A 20,360-nucleotide genomic window follows, 5' to 3' on the forward strand; every position below is an offset into this window, starting at 1 on the left:
ACAGCTTGAACTGCACCGCCTCCCGGCGGTCCACACTACCTCTGCTGGCAGGCATTTGCCCTTTCAGCGGGCCAGGGTATTAACAAAACACTATAGTTTGTATATATTATTTGTGCATGTTTATTGTACACATGTTTATCTCCCAAAACAGATACTATGCCTATTCTAGTTACAGGAAACTCTGTATTTTGTACAAAGCCTTAACACCTTCACAACAGCAGGTCATCAAGAAAAATGATGAGAGAACTTACGTAAATTGATTCTCACAATATTCACTGAACATGGTGACAAGAGTATCAAGAACTATTTTCGCCTGGGAAAGAAAAAATATATATTAATCTGTAAATATATTATCTTCTCTAAGTTGGAAATGCATTAGTATTTATATAATTTAGTCATCAAATGCTTAAAGGTAGGCCTTGTCCCATATATTTAAGTAAGAAAACTTGAGTAGGTCTTTAAAAGATCCTCAATCATCAGCAGTGGTATCAGTGGAGGCATGGGTCTGTCTGCACTCAGATCAGCAGTGGTATCAGTGGAGGCATGGGTCTGTCTGCATCATCAGTCACTCTGCATTTATGCAGTTCCGAGTCACAACCCATGACTGAAGTCACTTTGTCTCCTCTCTTCCAATCAGTCCACCAGCTTCAAGGAGACAAACAGCTAATTGTTGCAGCAAACCTCATCGGTCTCTCAGACTCTGAAGTTGCTTCACTTGAATGCTACTTACCCTCTTTGTATCTCAGTTTTTTTTTATCTGTTAAGTAGAGATAATTCCTATGGAGCTGGATCTGTGGCCTAGTAGGCTAAGCCTCCATCTGCCAGCATCCCATATAGACTCCGGTTCCAGTCCTGGCTGCTCCACTTGAGATCTAGCCCCGTGGTTATGTATGGCCTGGGACAGTGGTAGAGGAAGCCCACTTGGAAGAGGCACCTGGTTCCTGACTGCAGATCAGCTTAGCTCCAGGTGTGGCAGCCACTTGGGGAGGGAGCCAGCAGATGGAAGACCATCTTTCTGCCTCTCCTTTTCACTCTGTAAGTCTGTCTTTCAAATAAAAATGGGTAAATCTTTCCAAAAAAATTGCTACTTTTTTGATTATGAGGATTCAATAGACTTAAACATAAAACATGTAGATTGTACCTTGTAAGTGCTTAAGGGCCATATTAAGTTTGTTAGATTTAACTGAAAAACACATTCCTAGCAATAAAAGCCAGCAGCCTACAGAGACAGGTGCACTCCTTGGCTCATGTGCAAGTTCAGTGAAATAACTGTACAAGGCCTCATAAACATAAATTTAAATTTTCTAAAGGGTTGAATTACCCTATTTCTGAAAATAAATGTTACCATATCCAAGTTATCAATGAAAAATTCTCTCTCATTCTCCCAATAATCTAAGCTGCACACGAATGGCATTCATCTGACTGCTACATCCCAGCCTTCTCCTGCCATCTGAGTTTGCCCTTCTTAATCTGTTTAAATGCCAATTCACTCAATGCTCTACTTATCACGCATGAAGAACTCATGTGCCATAGAAAAAGCAATCATAAGAAGCCAAGCACCACAGCTAGTGAGTAAGAATGAGCCAGCATTCTACATACCTGGATACTGTGGACATTAATCCTTTATCAAAGTGCTAACAAAAAATTCACTACACTCAGTTCATTAAAATTCAAAGACACAAAGGTACCAAGTTATTTTTCATTTAAAAACAAGTCAACCAAGATAAGCAATTTTTACAGATCTCATTTCAGTACTTTCTGTTTGATAGTTGTGTCAATGACTCACTCTGGCATTTCTGTCATTCACTCAGGATGCCTGGAAGTAAGAAACCTGCAATTCACTATTAAGCCCTGGCACTGGAAAGGCATAGGGTGTTCATTCAACATCTGTCAAAAGCACCATAACCAAAGTACAAAATAACTACATCTTTTTAGTCTTCTAAATTTCTGAACCATGCTCGCACCTACAAAATGAACATATCTTAAATATTAATTGCATAGTCATGGCTGGGAAGTAAAATCTAATCCTGCCTTATAGTACAATAATAAAATAAAAGTTTCAATTACCTTAGTAAAGTCAGTTCCTGTACATTCGATAAACACATTTTTAGTATTTACGGTTAATTTGGAATGTTCCCCTGCAACAAACATGAAATATACAGTGTTCAATAAAACAAACTACATTTTAAATTCAAAACACATTATACAAGCTTTTTTATCCACTGCAAGTTGAAACCATAAAAACTAGCCTTCACTAAGTACATACAACACATTAGCTGCCATGCCAAACACCTAGTGCAGACTGCCTCAGTTAAGTGCAGTACAGCACTACGCTATGATCGCAGGCAGGACTGCTGAACTTCAGAGATGAAGCTGTTTGATCATGATTCCACACTATTAAATAGGAAGGCCAAGTAAGATCTGTGTCCAGGTCTCAATAACTCTGTGGCCGGAGTTCTTGCACAGTGAGAAGCAGAATCCGTGACGTCATGGACAGGACACTCCTCCCGCCATGAACCAAGCCAAACCTCCTTCCCACCTCCCTGGCTTGGTGCCGTTATACTCTGAGAGCGGATTCAAATGGCCTCATAGAAATAGTCATCCGAAAGGAATGAACAAGGTAAAATTTAGATGAAAAGTTTTGCTATAAACTACAGGCAACACAGATCTTGCTTTTGAGTTAACCAATTTGCTAAAACTAAAGTATTAATACTTTCTAGAGAAATATACAGAACCTAGAAATTGCAATAAGAAACATTTGTATATTGCAAAGAATAACAACTTTATAAATTACATAAAAACCCAGTAATGATGTTGAAAAATGAACAAGTGAACTACTCAAATGAAATCTACCAAACGTGGGAGATCTTGAGATTGAGTTCACGGACTGGATTGAGCCGAGGTCACTGGGAATGCTACAGGAGCTGACGGGCAAGGACCGACAGCCCAAGGCAGCTCACCGTTGATGATCGGAGGCATCGACAGAACCACGCCGTTGCTGTCGTAGATCACAGGGTACAGGGGCTTGTTTTCAATGATGTGTAAGTAATGCTTAAGGTGGTTGTCAGTCTGAAAAAATTCAGTTACAAACCTAGTTTACTGTCACTCCAATTAGCTTACATGTCAACCTAATACAAGGAAAAAAACCGAAAGAAGCAGGAAAACTTAAAACAACCCCAAATTGCAGTCAGCAGTTAATTCATAAGATGGTCTGATATAAATGAATAACTCAACGTGCCTAGACAACCTGAAATTCTACTGGGAAGATAAGAACACAGAATCACTTCTCAGGAGAGAAAACACATTTACACTGCTTTGCCCAATCACCTGAAACAAAACACAAGCTGTCAGGAAACCTGTTTACAAATACTAAGAAATCTGTTGGAACTCTGGCCAAGGACACAGCTGTTTTTTTCCAAACAATACCTACTATTTCTTTTTGTTATCTGTACTTGGTTTAAAGTGACTGCTAAATCCACTGTTTCTTAGGAATCTAAGACTAACATTTCAATTCCGTAATTCCAAGGCTTGTCTTAAAGTTTCACAACCCAAGCAAAAACATTACGTAAGCATTTACCTTGTATATGTTCATCAGTTCACAAGCTGTATATTCCTTCGTCTTATTGAGAGGCTTGAATTTGATACATGAAGGACGCTGCGCGGTGTAGGTGAACGGGCCTGCTAAAGTGTCCAAATCATGGGCGCCAATAGCAACCAACGCTCTTTTCCTAATCATTGACAGAATGACGGAAGTGAAGCAGACACAGAGGCATGAATATTTCAAAACAAAATTCTGAAGAAAACACAGACTACATGTTCAAGGTAATTATTTTAGACATTCCCCTAAAACTACAGCTACTACCAGGCATCTTCGGTGGAATACAATGAAAACATTTTCACAACGAAAAGTAACCAGAAGTTATAAACTCCTTGGAACACATCATTTCAGCAGCTGGCGCGGATCCTTGCCACCACCCCTTCCCAAGCACCAGTACCAGGACACCTTCCACATCAGCACTCCTCTCATCTTTTAATCTAGTTCTTCTTGGTTTATGAGAATAAACCATCAAAATTCTGTGTGGTTTGGCTGTGGTATATCCTAACTTACACATAGCTGTATTGTAATAGGGATTTTTCTGAAATAAACAAAAAACGAAGACCTATCTTGGGAAGGCACTGGCAGTAACGCCTTGCTCAGGACAGCTGGCACACCTGCCTGTCAGCACGACACTGCTCTGTCAGCCAGCCAAGGAGGAGTTCGCTACATGGTGTGGGCAATAACTGACCTCTTTAAGGAAAGCCAACATTAGCAGTAGCTGTGTGTGCCTGCGTAACCTAGCCACCAAGCAGCAGCAAACATCCAATCAAAACCATGCAAGGAAGTCAAAGAAGCTAAATGGGATAAAGGAGTGTCCCCTGTGGCTCAGTGTTTTGGATATGAATTAAACCGAGCCTCACGCTGCCATGAAAAAAGCTGCTTCCTACTAAACCCTTGGTTTCTCTTCTTCCTGTTCAAGCACCCCTATCGTATGGAAAAACTGATTGTTAAGAGCTGTGAAGGGCACTTCAAATTTAACATGGAAGAAAAGTTCAAAGGTTATTAATTTTAGTCCCACAGTTAATCCACATGGGATTTCCAGGCATTTTAGGAATTTGTATATTTATTATATTTATTTATTTAAATATATTTATTTAAATATATATTTATTTTATATAAATATATAAATTTTATATTATATAAATATATATAATTATATATATTATATAATATATTTATATATAATTATATATTGATATATTAATATATTAATATTTATATTTATAAATATTATATAATATATAATATAAATAAGTATATTATATGATATATAAATATATATTATAGATAATATATTATATATTAATATATAATTATATAAATATATAATAATTATATATTTATATAAATATATAAATTTTATTTTATATAAATATATAAATTTATATATTTAAATATATATTTATTATATTTATATAATTATTATATTTATATATAAATATATATATACACACACACACACGCATATCTGTGCCAGGAAATTTTAATATTAAATCAGAATTTAAAGGATCTAAGTCTAATGGCTACAGATACAAATTTGGTTCTCAGTTTTCTAGCAGTCATTTCAAAGAAAGAAATTTAATCAAAATTTGTGTTTTTAAGATTCCTGAGAACTGGTTTCAAAATGTTATGCACACATACATGTCTGACTAGTTATGCATAGTAACACATTCATGAAGTAGACAAAATGCATACTAAACTTGGGTCAGCCTCCAATACTAGTAAACTAGAACAGAATTACTGAGAAGTAAAAGGGAAGTGTTACCTTACAGAGTAACCTGTTTACGGAAGCTAACAGACCAGAACTAACGAGACGCAATATGAAGCTAAATAGGTTTTGATAAATTAACAATTCAAACATGTACAAGTAAGAAATCACATGTTTTCAGATATTAATACTATTCCTTCAATTGTAAAAGAGTATCTCAAAAAAAACCCACTAAGCTTTCAACCTTAAAGCAGTCACAAAGAAATAAACTCCAGATGAATCAGGGTTTTATTTGGGAAAAAAAAATGCACACACACACCTACACATACATAAAAGATACTACCAATTTATCCCAAAAACTACAGATGAATGTGATTAAATCTACTGATTCAGTAAATCACAAAACATAATAAAAATCACATAAGATTGACAACCTATATTCAAACTGAAAACCTTACAATTCAAAAGGCTTCAAATGTTAAAGACATAAAAAATTCCAGTGATAAAAGATTTTTTCCTTATGTATAGAAAAGGATTAATATGCTAAACACACAAAAATACAGAAAACATAAAAATAAACTAGTCTGATGCCAAGACGTTATCCATCACACTGGGAAAAACGTTCAAGGTCTGCTCTAACAGGCAGCAGGGTAAGCGGAAAGGCAGCGACCTGGGCGGCTGCCAGCTGTAGAGCTCTGGTGTGGACAGGCCCAGCGCCTGCAGAGTCCGAGTGGAGCTCAGCATTCCAGAGTTAGCCTGCACAGACAAAAGCTGCTCTTCAGGGAAGACAGAAGCAAGAGCCACTTCCATCCTACAATATTCTAGATGCAATTAAACGATCTGAGATGAAACATGGCAGTAAGACTCATATTCCAGTGCTCACTTCGGCAGCACATATACTAAAATTGGAAGATTAGCATGGCCCCTGCGCAAGGATGACACGCAAATTCGTGAAGTGTTCCATATTTTTGCAAGCATGGGAACCAGGACAGGAGTGGGCTGGTGGGGTTATTGTGGGTCGCTCCGACTAGGCTGCTGCTCCCACTGGCTTATGTGAAGGCTGAGTATGAAATGGGCAGGATCGGGCTGGACATTTTTTTTTTCCAGTGGAAGACAGAGTTGGAAACAGAACCAACCCAGTAACTGCAACCACCAGCTGATTGGGGCGATGGACTGTGCTAGGCCCTGTACTTGCTAGTGGACACAAGAATCTGGTCTGGGTTCACCTCAAAGTCTCTTTGGGGATCTTCTCAATCAAACTGCCAGACTCAGATCCCTAACCATGAAAAAACAGGGGACAGAACAAGTCAACCAAACACCTCAGCCAAATGTTGGCAGTGGAAAGCAGCAAATGGAGACCCTAACATGGACTGTGTCAAGCAGTGGATTCTGCAGTGACTTCTTCATGCTTGGAATGGTGAGATTGGCAGCAATTCAGAACTGTTGAACTATCAAAACCACTTCAGCAAGACCCTCAGAGCATGCCCCACATCCGGGACCTGGGATGGGTGGGCGGGTGGGTGGGGCTTCTCCCTTTACCTCCCTCTTTGCCCCAGATATAGAACCCCTTGAACCCCTTGTACCCCTTGTACCCCTTGAACCTTTTTACCCTAATTTAAAAAATAAAAAGACTCACATTCCATATAAAACCAGTCCATAAAAAAAACCCTAACATGGCCCAGATTGTGACACTGCAACATAGATTTTAAATGTTAAAATAAAGATTTGAGAATAATAAGAAAATACGCATAAGTAGATAATTTAATGTCTGCAGAGAGGAACTGCAGTCATTCCTCAGCAGATACCAGAGTCACAGATATTCAAGTTCCTTACTGAAGCGGGTCTAACTAGCTGCATAAAACCTAAGCACAGGCTCCCTTGTAATTTAAAATAGCCCCTAGACTGTTTATGCTACCTAACACAACGGAAATGCTACATGAATGTCACGTTCGTGTGGCAATGGGTAGAGAAGCCAAAGGTACTTCTCCCTCAAAAGCAGCAACTACTTGGACCTGCAGAGCATTGCTTATCAATGGAAAACAAGAAAATAAAGGGAAAAGAACAGAGAAAAATCAATGAAGCCAAAAGCTGATCAATAATCCTCATAATCCTTTAAATACAATGATCAAGGAGAAAGACAAGTGATATAGGAATGAAACAGGTGACATCACCAGAGTTTATATTTAAACTCTAAGCATTTTGTTTCATCCACACGTCCCATTGTTCTACATATAAAACACATACAATCACTCTCTGATGAAACCCTTGAAATAACCATAAAACCCTGGGACTTACTGGGTTAATATTAACATAGTAACAAAATAACACCCAGAAATACAATTTCTTTGTAAATTAAGAAAGTGAATAAATGCTGAGTTTCTGAAAAAAAAAATCACTTCTAGCATGTTAACACAGATGTTTCAGGACAAGGCTACTATTTTTTTTTAATTATTTAAGTGATCTTTGTTTTTAAAGATTTATTTATTTTTATCAGAAAGGCAGATTTACAGAAAGGAGACAGGAAGATCCTCCATCTGCCGGTTCACTCCCCAAACAGGGACACGTAAGCTAGGGGTTGAAGTTTCTCACCACTAGTTATCATCAGGGTTTCGAAAACATGGTGCTGGGCCCGACGGCGTGGCCTAGAGGCTTAAGTCCTCGCCTTGAACACACCAGGATCCCATATGGGCGCCGGTTCTAATCCCAGCAGCTCCACTTCCCATCCAGCTCCCTGCTTGTGGCTTGGGAAAGCAGTCGAGGACGGCCCAAAGCCTTGGAACTCTGCACCCGTGTGAGAGACCCAGAAGAAGTTCCAGGATCCTGGCTTCGGATTGGCATAGCATCGGCCGTTGTGGTCACTTGGGGAGTGAATCATCGGACAGAAGATCTTCCTCTCTTTCTCTCCCCCTCTCTGTATATCTGACTTTCCAATAAATAAAAATAAATCTTAAAAAAAAAGAAGAAAAGAAAAGAAAACATGGTGCTGGTGTAAGGATTTCCGCTGTTGCTTTCCTTAACCATCACGAGTTAACACAGATGCTGCAGGACAAACAGACTAGCATGCTAAATTACAAAGTGTACCAAGTTCAAGAATTTTATGAGTTTGAGAATCAAACATTAACAAAAGCCATGCATGAAATGATATACAGTAACGCAAAGACAGAGTAATTCAGTGACTTAAAGTCATTTTTGTCAATTTATAATTACACTCGTTTAAAAAGTGGCACTAAGCCAAAAAAACATCTTTCCATTTTTCAAACAGTATTCAAATTATTATGGATTACACTTAGTGTAATTCTGATACTATCAACAACAACAACAACAACAAAAACCACTAGACAATTCTTCTCTATGTAGTATTCAAAATATAGCTAGTGCTTAACCACGTATATACCATTTATAAGACTCTCCAGCAAACTTTCACTTTCATATATTAGTAGTTTAGAAATGCTTTGAGAAAATTTGCAAAGAAGAAAAGGAGAGATGGACAGAGAATGGAAAGGCAGAAGCAAGAAGAGGGAGAAGCCAGACAGGAAGAGGCTGGATGGAAAGAGTAAAGGAAGGGAGAGGGCAAGGAACGAAACAAGACTACAAACCTGCAAATGTTCTGATGTAACTTCTCCTGCAGTTCAATGAAGCTGTCATAGCGATCTTTAGTGAACTTTATATTTCGGAGAACTGCTGCCACTGCGTAGGGGCGTACTTTAGCTGTCTGAAACATTGTTAGAGGCCATAAAATTACTAAAGAGAGTAAAGAACAAGGCCCTTTGTAGTCACATAACAAAAGAATAGCTGGCGTCTTGGCAGTCGCAAGTTTTGATTCCAACGAGTATACCCATTTATCTACAATAAAGTAAATATAAAAGGCAATGTCCTCAAAGAATCTACATTTCAAAAAGTTTCTGAAAGCTTGCTAAGTAAACGAGAAAAACAAAACCCTATTTTTCAAATACCTTACTCATACTTCATTTGTATCAAAATAATCTCTTCCAAAATTTTATTATTACGGTGCCAGAGCTGTGGCGTGTCAGCCGCCAGCATCCATATGGCTGCGGGTTCATGTCCTCGATGCTCCACTTCTGACCCAGCTCCTGCGAATGTGCCTGGGAAGGCTGTGGAGGGTGCCCAAGTGCTTTGGCCCCTGCACCCACACGGAAGGCCCAGGAGCTCTGGGCTTCTGACTTCAGCCCAGTGCAGCCCTGGCTACTGTGATCATTTGGGGAATGAACCAGCAGATAGAAGACATTCTCTTTTTCTCTCCCTCTCCTTCTCTGTGAAACTGGGCCTTTTTGAATAAATAAGTAAAACTTTTTAAAAATGCTTATTAATATATCGCAATTTACACAACTGTATCTCAGATGCATGCATCTTAAATACACATTTGAATAATTCCCAAGAAAATTTACAAAAACAGATACCCTGTTCTTTTCATTATCAATAAAAACAAATTGACTTAAGAGCTAGACACTATGTATGCATCCATTTTAGCAAATAAGAGACATTTTGTAAGAACAGTCAGTTAATATCTTTTTCCACCCTCCCTTGCGTGTATGTACACACACACATACACACACAATCTTTGGAAAGGCAAAAATAAAATTACCTCTTCTGTGCAAATCAATTTTTGGATTTCTCCTTTAGGCATTACACGTTTATAAACTGGAGCTTTTATCCTAAAACATTATTAAAACAAAATTATTCAAAATTTTCTTAACATAAATTCTATGCTTACAAATAATAGACAAAAATCAATAGGACAGTGGGATGAGTTACAACAAATCAAATTTTGGCTAACTATCCAAAATAATTCTAATATTTAATGTTATCAGAAATAACAGGATGCCTAACGATGCAGTTTCCTATTAAGAGTCTGAGCAGAGGTTACAAAATCAGTAAGTAACACCACGTAAGGGGCTAAGTATTACTACAACCACAAAATTCTGAACTTGTATAAAGAAGAGAGTTTATTAAAAACACACATTCCCTTGCTCTATCTGAACCTACTTAACCAGGTAAGAGAAAGCCTTGGTAACTGGCACATTTTAGAGGTATCGCAAAAACAGTTTTTTTTTAGAAAGCGCTTCTCAAATTTCCCTGTGCTTAGAGAGTTGGTTAAACTTGAGGTTCTAACTCGACACACCGGCATTTTAGATGCAGGTGCTGTCATGAGCAGGAAGGCTTTACAGCACCTTCCTGATCCCGCGTGGGTACCATGGGCGCCCACCACACACACTGTGAATAGGCACACTTTGGGAAACATTTCCACAAAGACTATCCTTTCCTCCAAAAGCATCTACCTGCCATGAAGGGAACCAACTGGATCAACCTCAAACTTCTAATCATACTAATAAAATGCCTAATCATGATTCCACCAATATCTATCATTCATGTGACACTTTGACAAGTTCAAAAACTAGTCCAGTAGCCAGAGGCTTTAATTCTTTTGCCACTGATACAATAAACATATGTAATCAAAGACAAAAAACAGTAATTCTTGATACACAATATTTTTCACTTTAGATATTCATTACAGTCTTTATCTACTACATATAGAGTTAGATTTGTTATTGATCAGGAAATTAAAACTAAGGATGCCTATTAACTTACAAGAGATCTCAGACCCATATATATGAGATTTCTAGTCAGGCACTCGACTCCTCAGCTTCCCTAGAATTTTTTTCCCCAAGATTTATTTATTTTACTTAATAGAATTAAGGAGCGAGAGGGAGAGACAGAGAAAGAGATCTTCCATTCACTGGATCACTCTCAAAAGAGTAAAAGAGTAGCAACAGTCAGATCTGTGCCAATCCAAAGCCAGGAGCCAGGAGTTTTTTCTAGGTCTCCCATGTGTGTGCAGGCACCCAAGGACTTGGACCATTATTCACTGCTTTTCCAGGCCAGGAGCAGGGAGCTGGACTGGAAATGGAGCATCTGGGACATGAACCAATGGGATGCCAGCACCACAGGTTGGGGATTAGCCACTGGCCCCTAGAATTCTTAAAGTAAAGGGATCTAAAGTCGTGGCATCTCTCTTTCCTCCCAAACTTGAACAAATTCAATGACCTGTTCATTCCAATAAGATTACTTAAGGAAACAACAAACATTTGCTGAAGAATTTCCTAAAAAGCCATGGTATTGCTTCCAGTTTAAAAAAAAAGTTTTCCAGAGGATGGCCTTACGGCACAGTGCAGGAACTCGGCACCTCCAACAGCTGCATTCCATACACGCACTGGTTCAGGCGGACTCCACTTTTGCTCCGGCTCCCTGAGGGCCTGGGCAAAGCAGTGGGGGACAGCCCAGGTGCTTATGTCACTGCCACCCATAGGCTTCGGCCAGGCACCCATCTGGGGAGTGAATCAGCATATGGAATAACTTCTTCCTTCTCTCCCTGTAACTCTTTCATGTAAATAAATAAATCTTTAAAACAGATAAAATACTTTTTCAATGTTTGATAAATTTTCAAAATCTCCATTCCTCCAAGTGAAAAGTCACATATACATATAACAAATCTTTTGTTGTTTTCCCCAGAAACTTAAACCTGACTACAGATAAGAACAGGACAGGAAAGGAAGAGATCCGATGTGGTCAAGCATTTAGTGACCCTTACTTTTCTTTGAAGACCTGCAGACTCCGAACCAAACCTTCCAGACACAGCAGATCATATCGATTGGCAGGGACGTCGATTTTGTAAAGAACAACATCAGAGGCTCCCTTTGCCTTTATGTTTCCTTGCTCTTTACTTATTATTTCCTTCTCAGAAGTCTAAAATAAGCCAAAACAATTCAATGATATTAAATAAATCAAAATTACTTTTTATAAGAACAAGTCATCAGTCCTGTAAGGCAGTTACGTTATAAGCTATTTCCTACTGCAAAACAAACATGGGCTTACTGAATGTTACAAGTTTTAATCACAGTAAACAAAACAAACAAAAAATACTCTTGATCTATAGGCTCCAGCTACCTGGACCCTCACTCATTCCGCAGCAGTGCAAGTGCATCTAAATTAAATTTCAACAAACTATGGCTCATAACTGGCAGCTGCTTTTGTAAACAAAGTTTCATGAAACACTGCCAAATGCATTCATTTGCATATCATGTACTGTAACTTGCACACTGCCATCGGTGAGTTTTAACAGAAGCCAAGATCTACAGAGCCTAAAAGATTCGCCATCCTTACAAAAAGGTTTAACCATTCCAATCTAAAAAGAAAATAAAAACATCCCCCAAGAACATAGAATACCAACACCAAAAGAGCCCAAGAGGTCAAAAAACAATTAAGAAAAAAAAATATATAAATCCTAACCTAGAACCTGACACCAAACCTAGAAACAATATGAGAAAGTCAGTAACACAAGAACACACTGCAAACATTCAGGGAAATCACCATAAGTTAGGTTGAGAATCTGAAGGGCCTGTGAGTACAACAGGAGGTGCTCCAGCGACAGTAATGGCAGTATGCAGCAGAGTGAAGCCAGCCAGGAGGAAACCATCGAGAAGGAAACATGGGGTCTCATACCTGGATCCCACAAGCCCGCCATCATGTGCACGTGGTGAGCCGGGCCTGGGCCTGCCTGGGCTCCAGGGCTGCTCCCTTCAGGGTGAGTACACTGACCGAGGGGGGAGGTCTCTAGAGCGGGGCTAGGCAGGCCCACCCACTGCTCTCATTGGGTGGCAGACGGGGATCAGGGTGGGGTGCGACTTTGGGCCAGGGAGTTTACACTTCCTGCCGCCTCTCGGCTGTGGGTGGGTCCTGGGACAGGGCATCTCATGCCTGGATCCCACAAGCCTGCCACCATGTGCACGTAGTGAGCTGGGCCTGGGTGGCCAGTGTGCCATTTGGCGCCAGATTTCTTTGCTGGCTGCCCGGCAGGGGAGCTCTGGGATTTTGGTGGTTTGAATTGCTGCTTATGTAGCTCCACGTTAAACCCAGTGTTTCTGTGAGGTGAATATATGCTAATGATTTCTAATGACAGTTACTCTTCCTTTAAAGAATGTGTTATCACTTAGCAATGCTGACCACCAAATACCAGTTCATGCTAAAGCTATGGCACAGGCCTTGTCCAGCAGATGAACATGTGGGCTGGAATGGGGGCTACATTCTGATCAGGTAACAGTTGAAATCTCCCTTGGCACAAGTGTGGACTGGGACTGGACACACCAGGCTGGGCCAGACCCCAGCACTGTCTGGTGTTCCAGGAGACCAGGATAGACGTCGGACGGACTAGGCAAGGTCGCAACCCCTACTGAAACATGTGTGAGCCGTATGTGGGAATGGACTGGACGAGCCATGGCTAGGCTGAAACATCCAACAGCAAGGACCAGATTGGGTCAAAGGCCAGTCAGGAAAAGCCACTGTTCCTGCTAGGACAGGAGGTGAACTGAGTAGGGCTGGCTCTTGGACCCCCTGGTATGCGCGAAGTCTGGCATTGGGAGAGGTTCTGATGGAGGAGCCTGGGCAACTCCTCTGGCAGGACACAGACTCTGCGGGTAAGCGCAAGAAGCATGAATGGAAACAGCCCGGAGCAGGCCACAAGAAGTTTCCCACTGGCATACATTAGGCATGGATCGGGGGCAGACCAGGCTGAATCAGTTAATGTCATCACTGGCAACTCCGAGTACCAGAACAGATCAAGGGTCAAGCCAGGTTTGGTTGCGATAAAAACCAGCCCACACTACAGAATGCCAGGATTAGGTTGCAGTGCCCATCCAGCACACGTGAGAAACAGGAAGGGAGAGGACAGAGCCAGCAGGGGATTAAGGGGTGGTTCCCCTGCTGGACAGCTACTCCCACTGGAGAGCATGAACTGGGATGGGAGCAGACCAAACTAAGCAGTGCTACAACACCTGTACGCCTCATGTGGACTAGATCAGGAAAAAGCCACGCTGGGTTGATTATTCTTATGAGTGCAACCTACAATTAGAGTGGGCGAGGGTTGTTTGGGCTTAGCCACAGCATCAGCTGGCAGAAACTGGCACTGGGGGCTAATCCTGTCAAGTTAAACTGCAGAACCACCTGGAAAGTGCACAATCCAGGAGAGACCTGGGAGTGAAATAGTGGGTTCCCCCCTCTTGGGTTATCACTCCCACGGGTTGGCACAAAAACTAGGACAGGGGCTGGGGTGGCTAGACAGAGAGGCACTCACCAATGCCCGTGAGGGCTTAGCTGTTGAGTTGCTTAGATGGATCTAAGCTTCAATGCCATTTGCCGTGTACGAGAGCCAAGGGGGATGTGGGACAGACTGAACTGGTCTGCTACACATACTGGCAAACCAGGGCAGGGGTGGGACTGGTGGGGGTTATTGCGGGTCGCTCCAACTAGGCTGCAGCTCCCACTGGTTTATGCAAGGGCGAGTATGTGCTGTGCAGAACCAGGCTGGACTGCAACACCCATTGCTTCCAGTGGAAGGCAGGGCTGAAAACAGAACCAACCCAGCAATTGCAACCACCAGCTGACCAGGGTGATGGACTGTGCCAGGCCCTGTACTTGCTGGTGCATACAAGAAACTGGCCTGGGAACACCTCAGACGAAGTTTCTTTGGCAATCTCCCCAATTGAAATGCCAGATTCAGAACCCTAACCATGAAAGGACAGAAGATGGAACAAGTTAATCAACCACCTCAGCTATAGGTTGGCAGCAAAATACCAGGCAAATGGAGATGCTATGATGGACCATGTCAAGTGTCAATCAGTGGATTTTTCAACAACCTCATCGTGTTTGGAGAGGCAAGTTTCGCAGCAATTCATAACTGGTGAACCACTGAAACCACTTGAGCGAATATCTCAGAGCATGCCCCACATGCAGGACTTGGGGTGGGTGGGAAACCTGGTGGGGCTTCTCCCTCAATATCCCCCTTTACCTCAGATACATGAAGGAAACAATATGGAAGTAATAGTCTTACCCACTTTCCTGTAGCCCTTGACCCTTTTTACCCAAACTATGTTAAGATTGTCAAAATAAAAAAAAAAAGGGGGGGGGGGGAAATGTGGCATGCCGTGGCAGAGCTTTAGGATGCTAGAGCCACAGCCTCAGAGCATGGAGTAACAGATTTTCTCAAAAATACTCATTGCTAACCAAAGAAGTCACACCCCCCCACCAGACAGCTGATATTTCAATCACACACAATCTCTGAGGACGAGCTGAGGGTGCAGGGCCCTCCAGACTCTGGAGGCAACACCTCTACAGCTCAACAGATCCCTTCTTTAAAAGCAGCTGCCTGCTGGGGGGCTCACACTCCCACTGTGACAGACTTGTTAAACCCATCACCACCTTAGCCTCATAGCTGAAGAGATTGTATGTAAACGAGGCAGGAACGCCTTTTGACATTTGAGTCAAAGTGATAGATTCTTTTAGAAATGGAGTTTAATCCCCTGAAGAGAGAACATACAAATCTCCATGGCCCACTATGTCCAGCTATAATGTAGCAGAGACAATAACAGCAAACTCCTGAAAAAATGAGTTTATACACAGGACATGAGATAAACAAGTATCTTATACATACAATTTCATCGAGCTCCAGGCCAAATTCAAAACATAGTTCATCAAATTCTTCATCAGCTAGGAGAGAAAAGAGTTCATTAGTTCTTATCTATTCACCCTAAATTAAAATCATATGTAACCTGCACTTTCTTATTTATTTTTTATGCATTACATCTCATTAACTGCTTTACATCACAAATTAAATACTGGACTCTAGACATTATCATTCAAAAGCAAGTAAACAAATGAGCTTAGTCAAAACAGTAAAACAGGAAAGAAAAGTAAAATCACTGATTAAACTACCAGTATCAACATATGTTACCCATACCAGGAAGTTTGCAGATCCTTAGAGGGAAAAAGCCCGTTAAGTAGGGATGAAATACAAAGTAGGCCTCAAATCAGATCCGAAACAATGCAATGTCATAGAAACTCCATCTCTGAAAACTATCCGAAGTAGCCTGGTACCGGGTCTTGGGGCCAAGCCAGCTGGACTCCTACCCTACTCGGGCCAAGCCAGCTGGACTCCTACCCTACTCGCTTCTCAGAAGTGAGGACCCCACGGAACCCGTCTTTACAAACGCTTCATCTTCACAGGGGCATTTCACAGTCATCCACAGCATGGGATTGTGGGGAAGATTTAAATGAAGCCATTCTGGTTACACAGAAGCTATAGTACCTTGAAACACAGCAAGCCTGCAATAATTAACAGCTTTCTTCCATGTTTTAAGATTATAGTCTGCTTCCTGGCGTAGAATGTTCAGGATTTTTTTCACTTTCAAAAACTATCATAACCAGTATATTTTGGTGGATCCCATACGAGTGCCAATTTGTGTCCCGGATGTTCTATTTCCCATCCAACTCCCTGCATGTGGCCTGGGAAAGCAGTGGAGAATGGCCCAAACACTTGAGACCCTGCACCCATGTGGGTGACCCAGAGGAAGCTCCTGGCTTCGGATCAGCTCAGCTTAGGCTGTCGCGATCACTTGAGGAGTGAGCCAGTGGATGGAAGATCTTCCTCTAGGGAAGCATCTGGGATGACTTCCGGGTCTCTGGTTTGAGGGCACAAGTGAGGGAGGTGTCATTTACTAGGGCAATACAACAGGGGTGCCAGCCTTCCAGGTACCACCCAGTGATCCCGCATGGAACAATGCCTGAGTGAGCTGGGATGCAGAGTCTCCAACTCAAGCAAGCCTGGACCAGCTGACAGCCTGATGCGACAGGCCAGACAGTGGGAAACTGCGACAGCAAGGCTAGGTCTTCTGAAACCGTTCCAGAACATTTCCATAACCTGTCCTTTACCATAACCTGGGAATCAAGCCTGTGTGTGATTTCCCAAGCCCAGTCCACCAACACACCACGCCAGCATGCCAATCTGGGGTCCCACCTCCCACCCCTGCCTTCCCAGAACCCTACCCAGCTGACCGGCGCCCGGTCACTACGCGGGTCCCGCCGGCACTGCCCTCAGGGCACGGCGCGGGCAGCGGGCAGCGGGCACCCGGCAACAGGCACCTGGACCAGGCACCCGGCAGGGCGAGCCCGGAGCGGGCACCCGGCAGAGAGCACCCGGACCAGGAACCCAGCAGAGGGAACCTGGGGCAGGCACCCGGCTGAGGGAACCCGAGGCGGCAGGAACCCGGCAGCAGGCACCCAGGGAAGGCACCCGGCTGAGGGAACCCGGCGGCAGGCACCCGGGGCAGACACCCGGGAGGGGGCACCCAGCAGGGCGAGCCCGAAGCGGACACCCGGCCGAGGGAACCCGGAGCAGGCACCCGGAGCAGGCACCCGTTAGCAGGCACCCGGGGAAGGCACCCAGCAGTAGGCACCCGGGGCAGACACCCGGCAGGGCGAGCCCGAGACGGGCACCCGGCAGAGAAACCCGGACCAGGAACGCGCACTCACTGTAGGTCCGGCCCAGGGCTCGGAACAGCAGGTCCCGCTTCACGCTGACGGTCGGCATGGCGAGTCGGCTCTGTGCGCCTGCGCGGGGAGTCGGCGAGGACCCGGGAGCGACGTGAAGGACCCAGACTCCGGGCTGCGGGCTGTCTTCAACGGCGCCGGGTGCGTCTCTACCGTTTCTCCTCTCGGCTTTTCTTCAAAGGAACACGAGGAACGTATCGCTGTCTTCCTAACGAAATCTAAATCTATTTGGTGAATAAGACAAAGTCTGCTAAAAGTGACTGGTTGGCTAGAAGTTGGTAGAACTGAATAGGCAGGAAGAAGGAACAGACCCAAATAAACCGGGAACGAGCGACGTCACGCGGAGTGGGCGGGACGACAGAGGAGTGGGCGGGGAGGGTGGGAGGAGACTGGAGCTCCAGCTGGAAAGCAGCTAGCGTCGGGGCGGTGAAATTCGCGGCTTCTTGGAGAGTAGGCGATGTAAACCCAAGGTGAGGGGGAAGAAATAAGGACAGTTCTCCCCCTGTATGGGCTTTGATTTAGGCCCAGGGACCGAGGGCATTCCTTTGTGTCTCAAGTCAGCAGGGTTTTGGAATCGAGTGTGCGCACTTAGGTCCCTGTGTTGCAGCTGATGGAGCTGAGGCACGCGCTGGCAGCCACCTGGGGAGCCCTGGCCTCGGCCGTTCTGCGCAGTGAGTGAAGACCCCTGCCTAGGTTTGACGACCCCGACAGTTAATCACTCTGCACTGTTTCATTTGCCACCGTGGCTGTCAGCAGCCCCTTCCCACTGCATCCTTTGTATACCTGACGGGATCTCATTTGTATAAGAACAGTTGAGTGGACTTCATGTGTGTGAGAACACTTGGTGGAATATACAAGACAAAAGGAGTTCCAAACAAAAGCATAGAAACAATTGATGGGTTTGTTGATGAGCTAAATACCCTCCACCCTCATCCTATATGACCCTCAGTGTATATAAGTCCATCACTGCAGGACAGCTACAGAGCCAATGCAAAGCCAGGCACCTGGAGCTTCTTCCACGTCTCCCGCACAGGTATGAGGTCCCAAGGCTCTGGGCCATTCTCTACTACCTTCCCAGGCCACAGCAGGAAGCTGGATGGGAAGTGGAGCAACAGGGACACGAACCTGCACCCGTATAGATCCCAGTGCACGGAAGGCTAGGATTTAGCCACTAGACTATCACGCCAGACCCTAAAAGTGTTATGATTTTTAAAGATATTTATATGAAACAGAATTACAGAAGGAGGAAAGACAGAGTTCTCCATCTACTGGGTCACTCCCCAAATAGTTGCAATGGCCAGGGTTGTGCCAGGCTGAGGCCAGGAATCTCCCACATGGATGGAGGGGCCCAAACGCTTGAGCCATCCCCCACAGCTTTCCTGGCGCATTAGGTAGCTGAATGGAAAGTGGAGCAGCTGGATCCCTGTGGAGTGCAGCGCCCCAGGCAGAGGCTTCACCCGTTCTGCCACGAGGCCAGTTCTTTATCAGAGAAAGCTGGAAACAAAGGTCTGTCAGTACTAACATGAGTAAGCAATGAGGGGAGTCCTACAATAAAGTAACATAGCTGTGAAAATAAATGGATGGACCAAAAACTGTAATATTGAGGGGAAAACAGATCAGTCATATAGATGGTATATTTTACAGAAAAAAGAGGACACGAATCGAGAGAGTTTGTTGGTAGACATACATAAATGAAATGGTAAGATTGAAAGAAAGGGCAGTGATAAAAGATCGGAGAAGTTATTTGTGAGTGGAATGGAAGCAGTGGCCTGGGGAGTTGGGCCGCCTGTGCTTGTCAGGGAGGTGGCAGTGGGGGTTAGTGCCATGGTGTGCACGTTGAGTTTCCACCTGTATGGCAGACCTGGTGTCCTGGACTGCTGCTGTTGAGGGATGGGGGAACCTTACAGAGGCAGAGCCAGGGAGGGCGGCCTTCGGCCACTGGGGGCGTACCCTCTGAGGCCAGTTCCTGCGAGAGCTCTTGAGCTTTTGGGAGAGGATTGTTGCAGAAGCTTGAGTTGGGCTCACTAGAAAGAAAGCTTTTCCTTTTCCTGAGTTTCTCTCAGATGTTTGTCAGGTCACCACCAGAAAGGGCTGTCCAACATATGCATCTATAAAATGGGACCGTAGGCGAATGTTAAAGTAATGTATTCACCATCTACGGTTTTTAAAACTCAGAGAAAAGACCAGAACAGATGATATGAATATGAAATTAACAGGGCCCAGCCAAGTAGCCTAGTGGCTAAAATCCTCACCTTGCACACACCAGGATCCCATATGCATACCGGTTCTAATCCCAGCAGACCTGCTTCCCATCCAGCCCCCTGCTACTGGCCATGGAAAGCAGTGGAGGATGACCCAAAGCCTGGACCTCAATCTGTGTGGGAGTCCTGGAAAAAGCTCCAGGCTCCTGGCTTTAGCTCAGCTCCAGGCGTAGCAGCCACTTGGGGAATAAATCATTGGACAGAAGGTATTCCTCTGTCTCTCCTCCTCTCTCTATATCTGACTGTCCAATAAAAATAAATCTTTTTAAAAAAAGAAAAGGCCAAAACAGATGATATGAAAATGAAATTAATAGGGCCCAGTGCAGTAGCCTAGTGGCTAAAGTACCCACCTTGCACATGCCAGGATCCCATATGGACACCAGTTCTAATCCCAGCA

General features: G+C 43.5%; 1 protein-coding gene and 1 pseudogene across 1 annotated transcript in view; one reads left to right on the forward strand and one right to left on the reverse strand.

The window, feature by feature from the left end:
* Positions 1–17,774, reverse strand: part of FARSB (phenylalanyl-tRNA synthetase subunit beta) — a 58,332-nt gene extending 40,558 nt beyond the window's left edge. The window contains exons 1-9 of the mRNA XM_040982801.1: positions 17,685–17,774; positions 15,808–15,863; positions 11,914–12,068; positions 9,910–9,979; positions 8,903–9,018; positions 3,578–3,728; positions 2,961–3,069; positions 2,068–2,138; positions 252–313 (exon numbers count right to left, since the gene is read on the reverse strand). Coding sequence (XP_040838735.1) covers positions 252–313; positions 2,068–2,138; positions 2,961–3,069; positions 3,578–3,728; positions 8,903–9,018; positions 9,910–9,979; positions 11,914–12,068; positions 15,808–15,863; positions 17,685–17,742 — 848 coding nt within the window. The 5' untranslated portion in view covers positions 17,743–17,774. The remainder of the gene's footprint in view (positions 1–251; positions 314–2,067; positions 2,139–2,960; positions 3,070–3,577; positions 3,729–8,902; positions 9,019–9,909; positions 9,980–11,913; positions 12,069–15,807; positions 15,864–17,684) is intronic.
* Positions 6,182–6,276, forward strand: LOC121158207 (annotated as a pseudogene).
* Positions 17,775–20,360: the final 2,586 nt, after the last annotated feature.

The sequence above is a fragment of the Ochotona curzoniae genome, unplaced genomic scaffold (genome assembly GCF_017591425.1).
Source record: "Ochotona curzoniae isolate NIBS_2020 unplaced genomic scaffold, NIBS_Ocur_1.0 contig_3643, whole genome shotgun sequence".
NCBI classification, from domain to species: Eukaryota; Metazoa; Chordata; class Mammalia; order Lagomorpha; family Ochotonidae; genus Ochotona; species Ochotona curzoniae.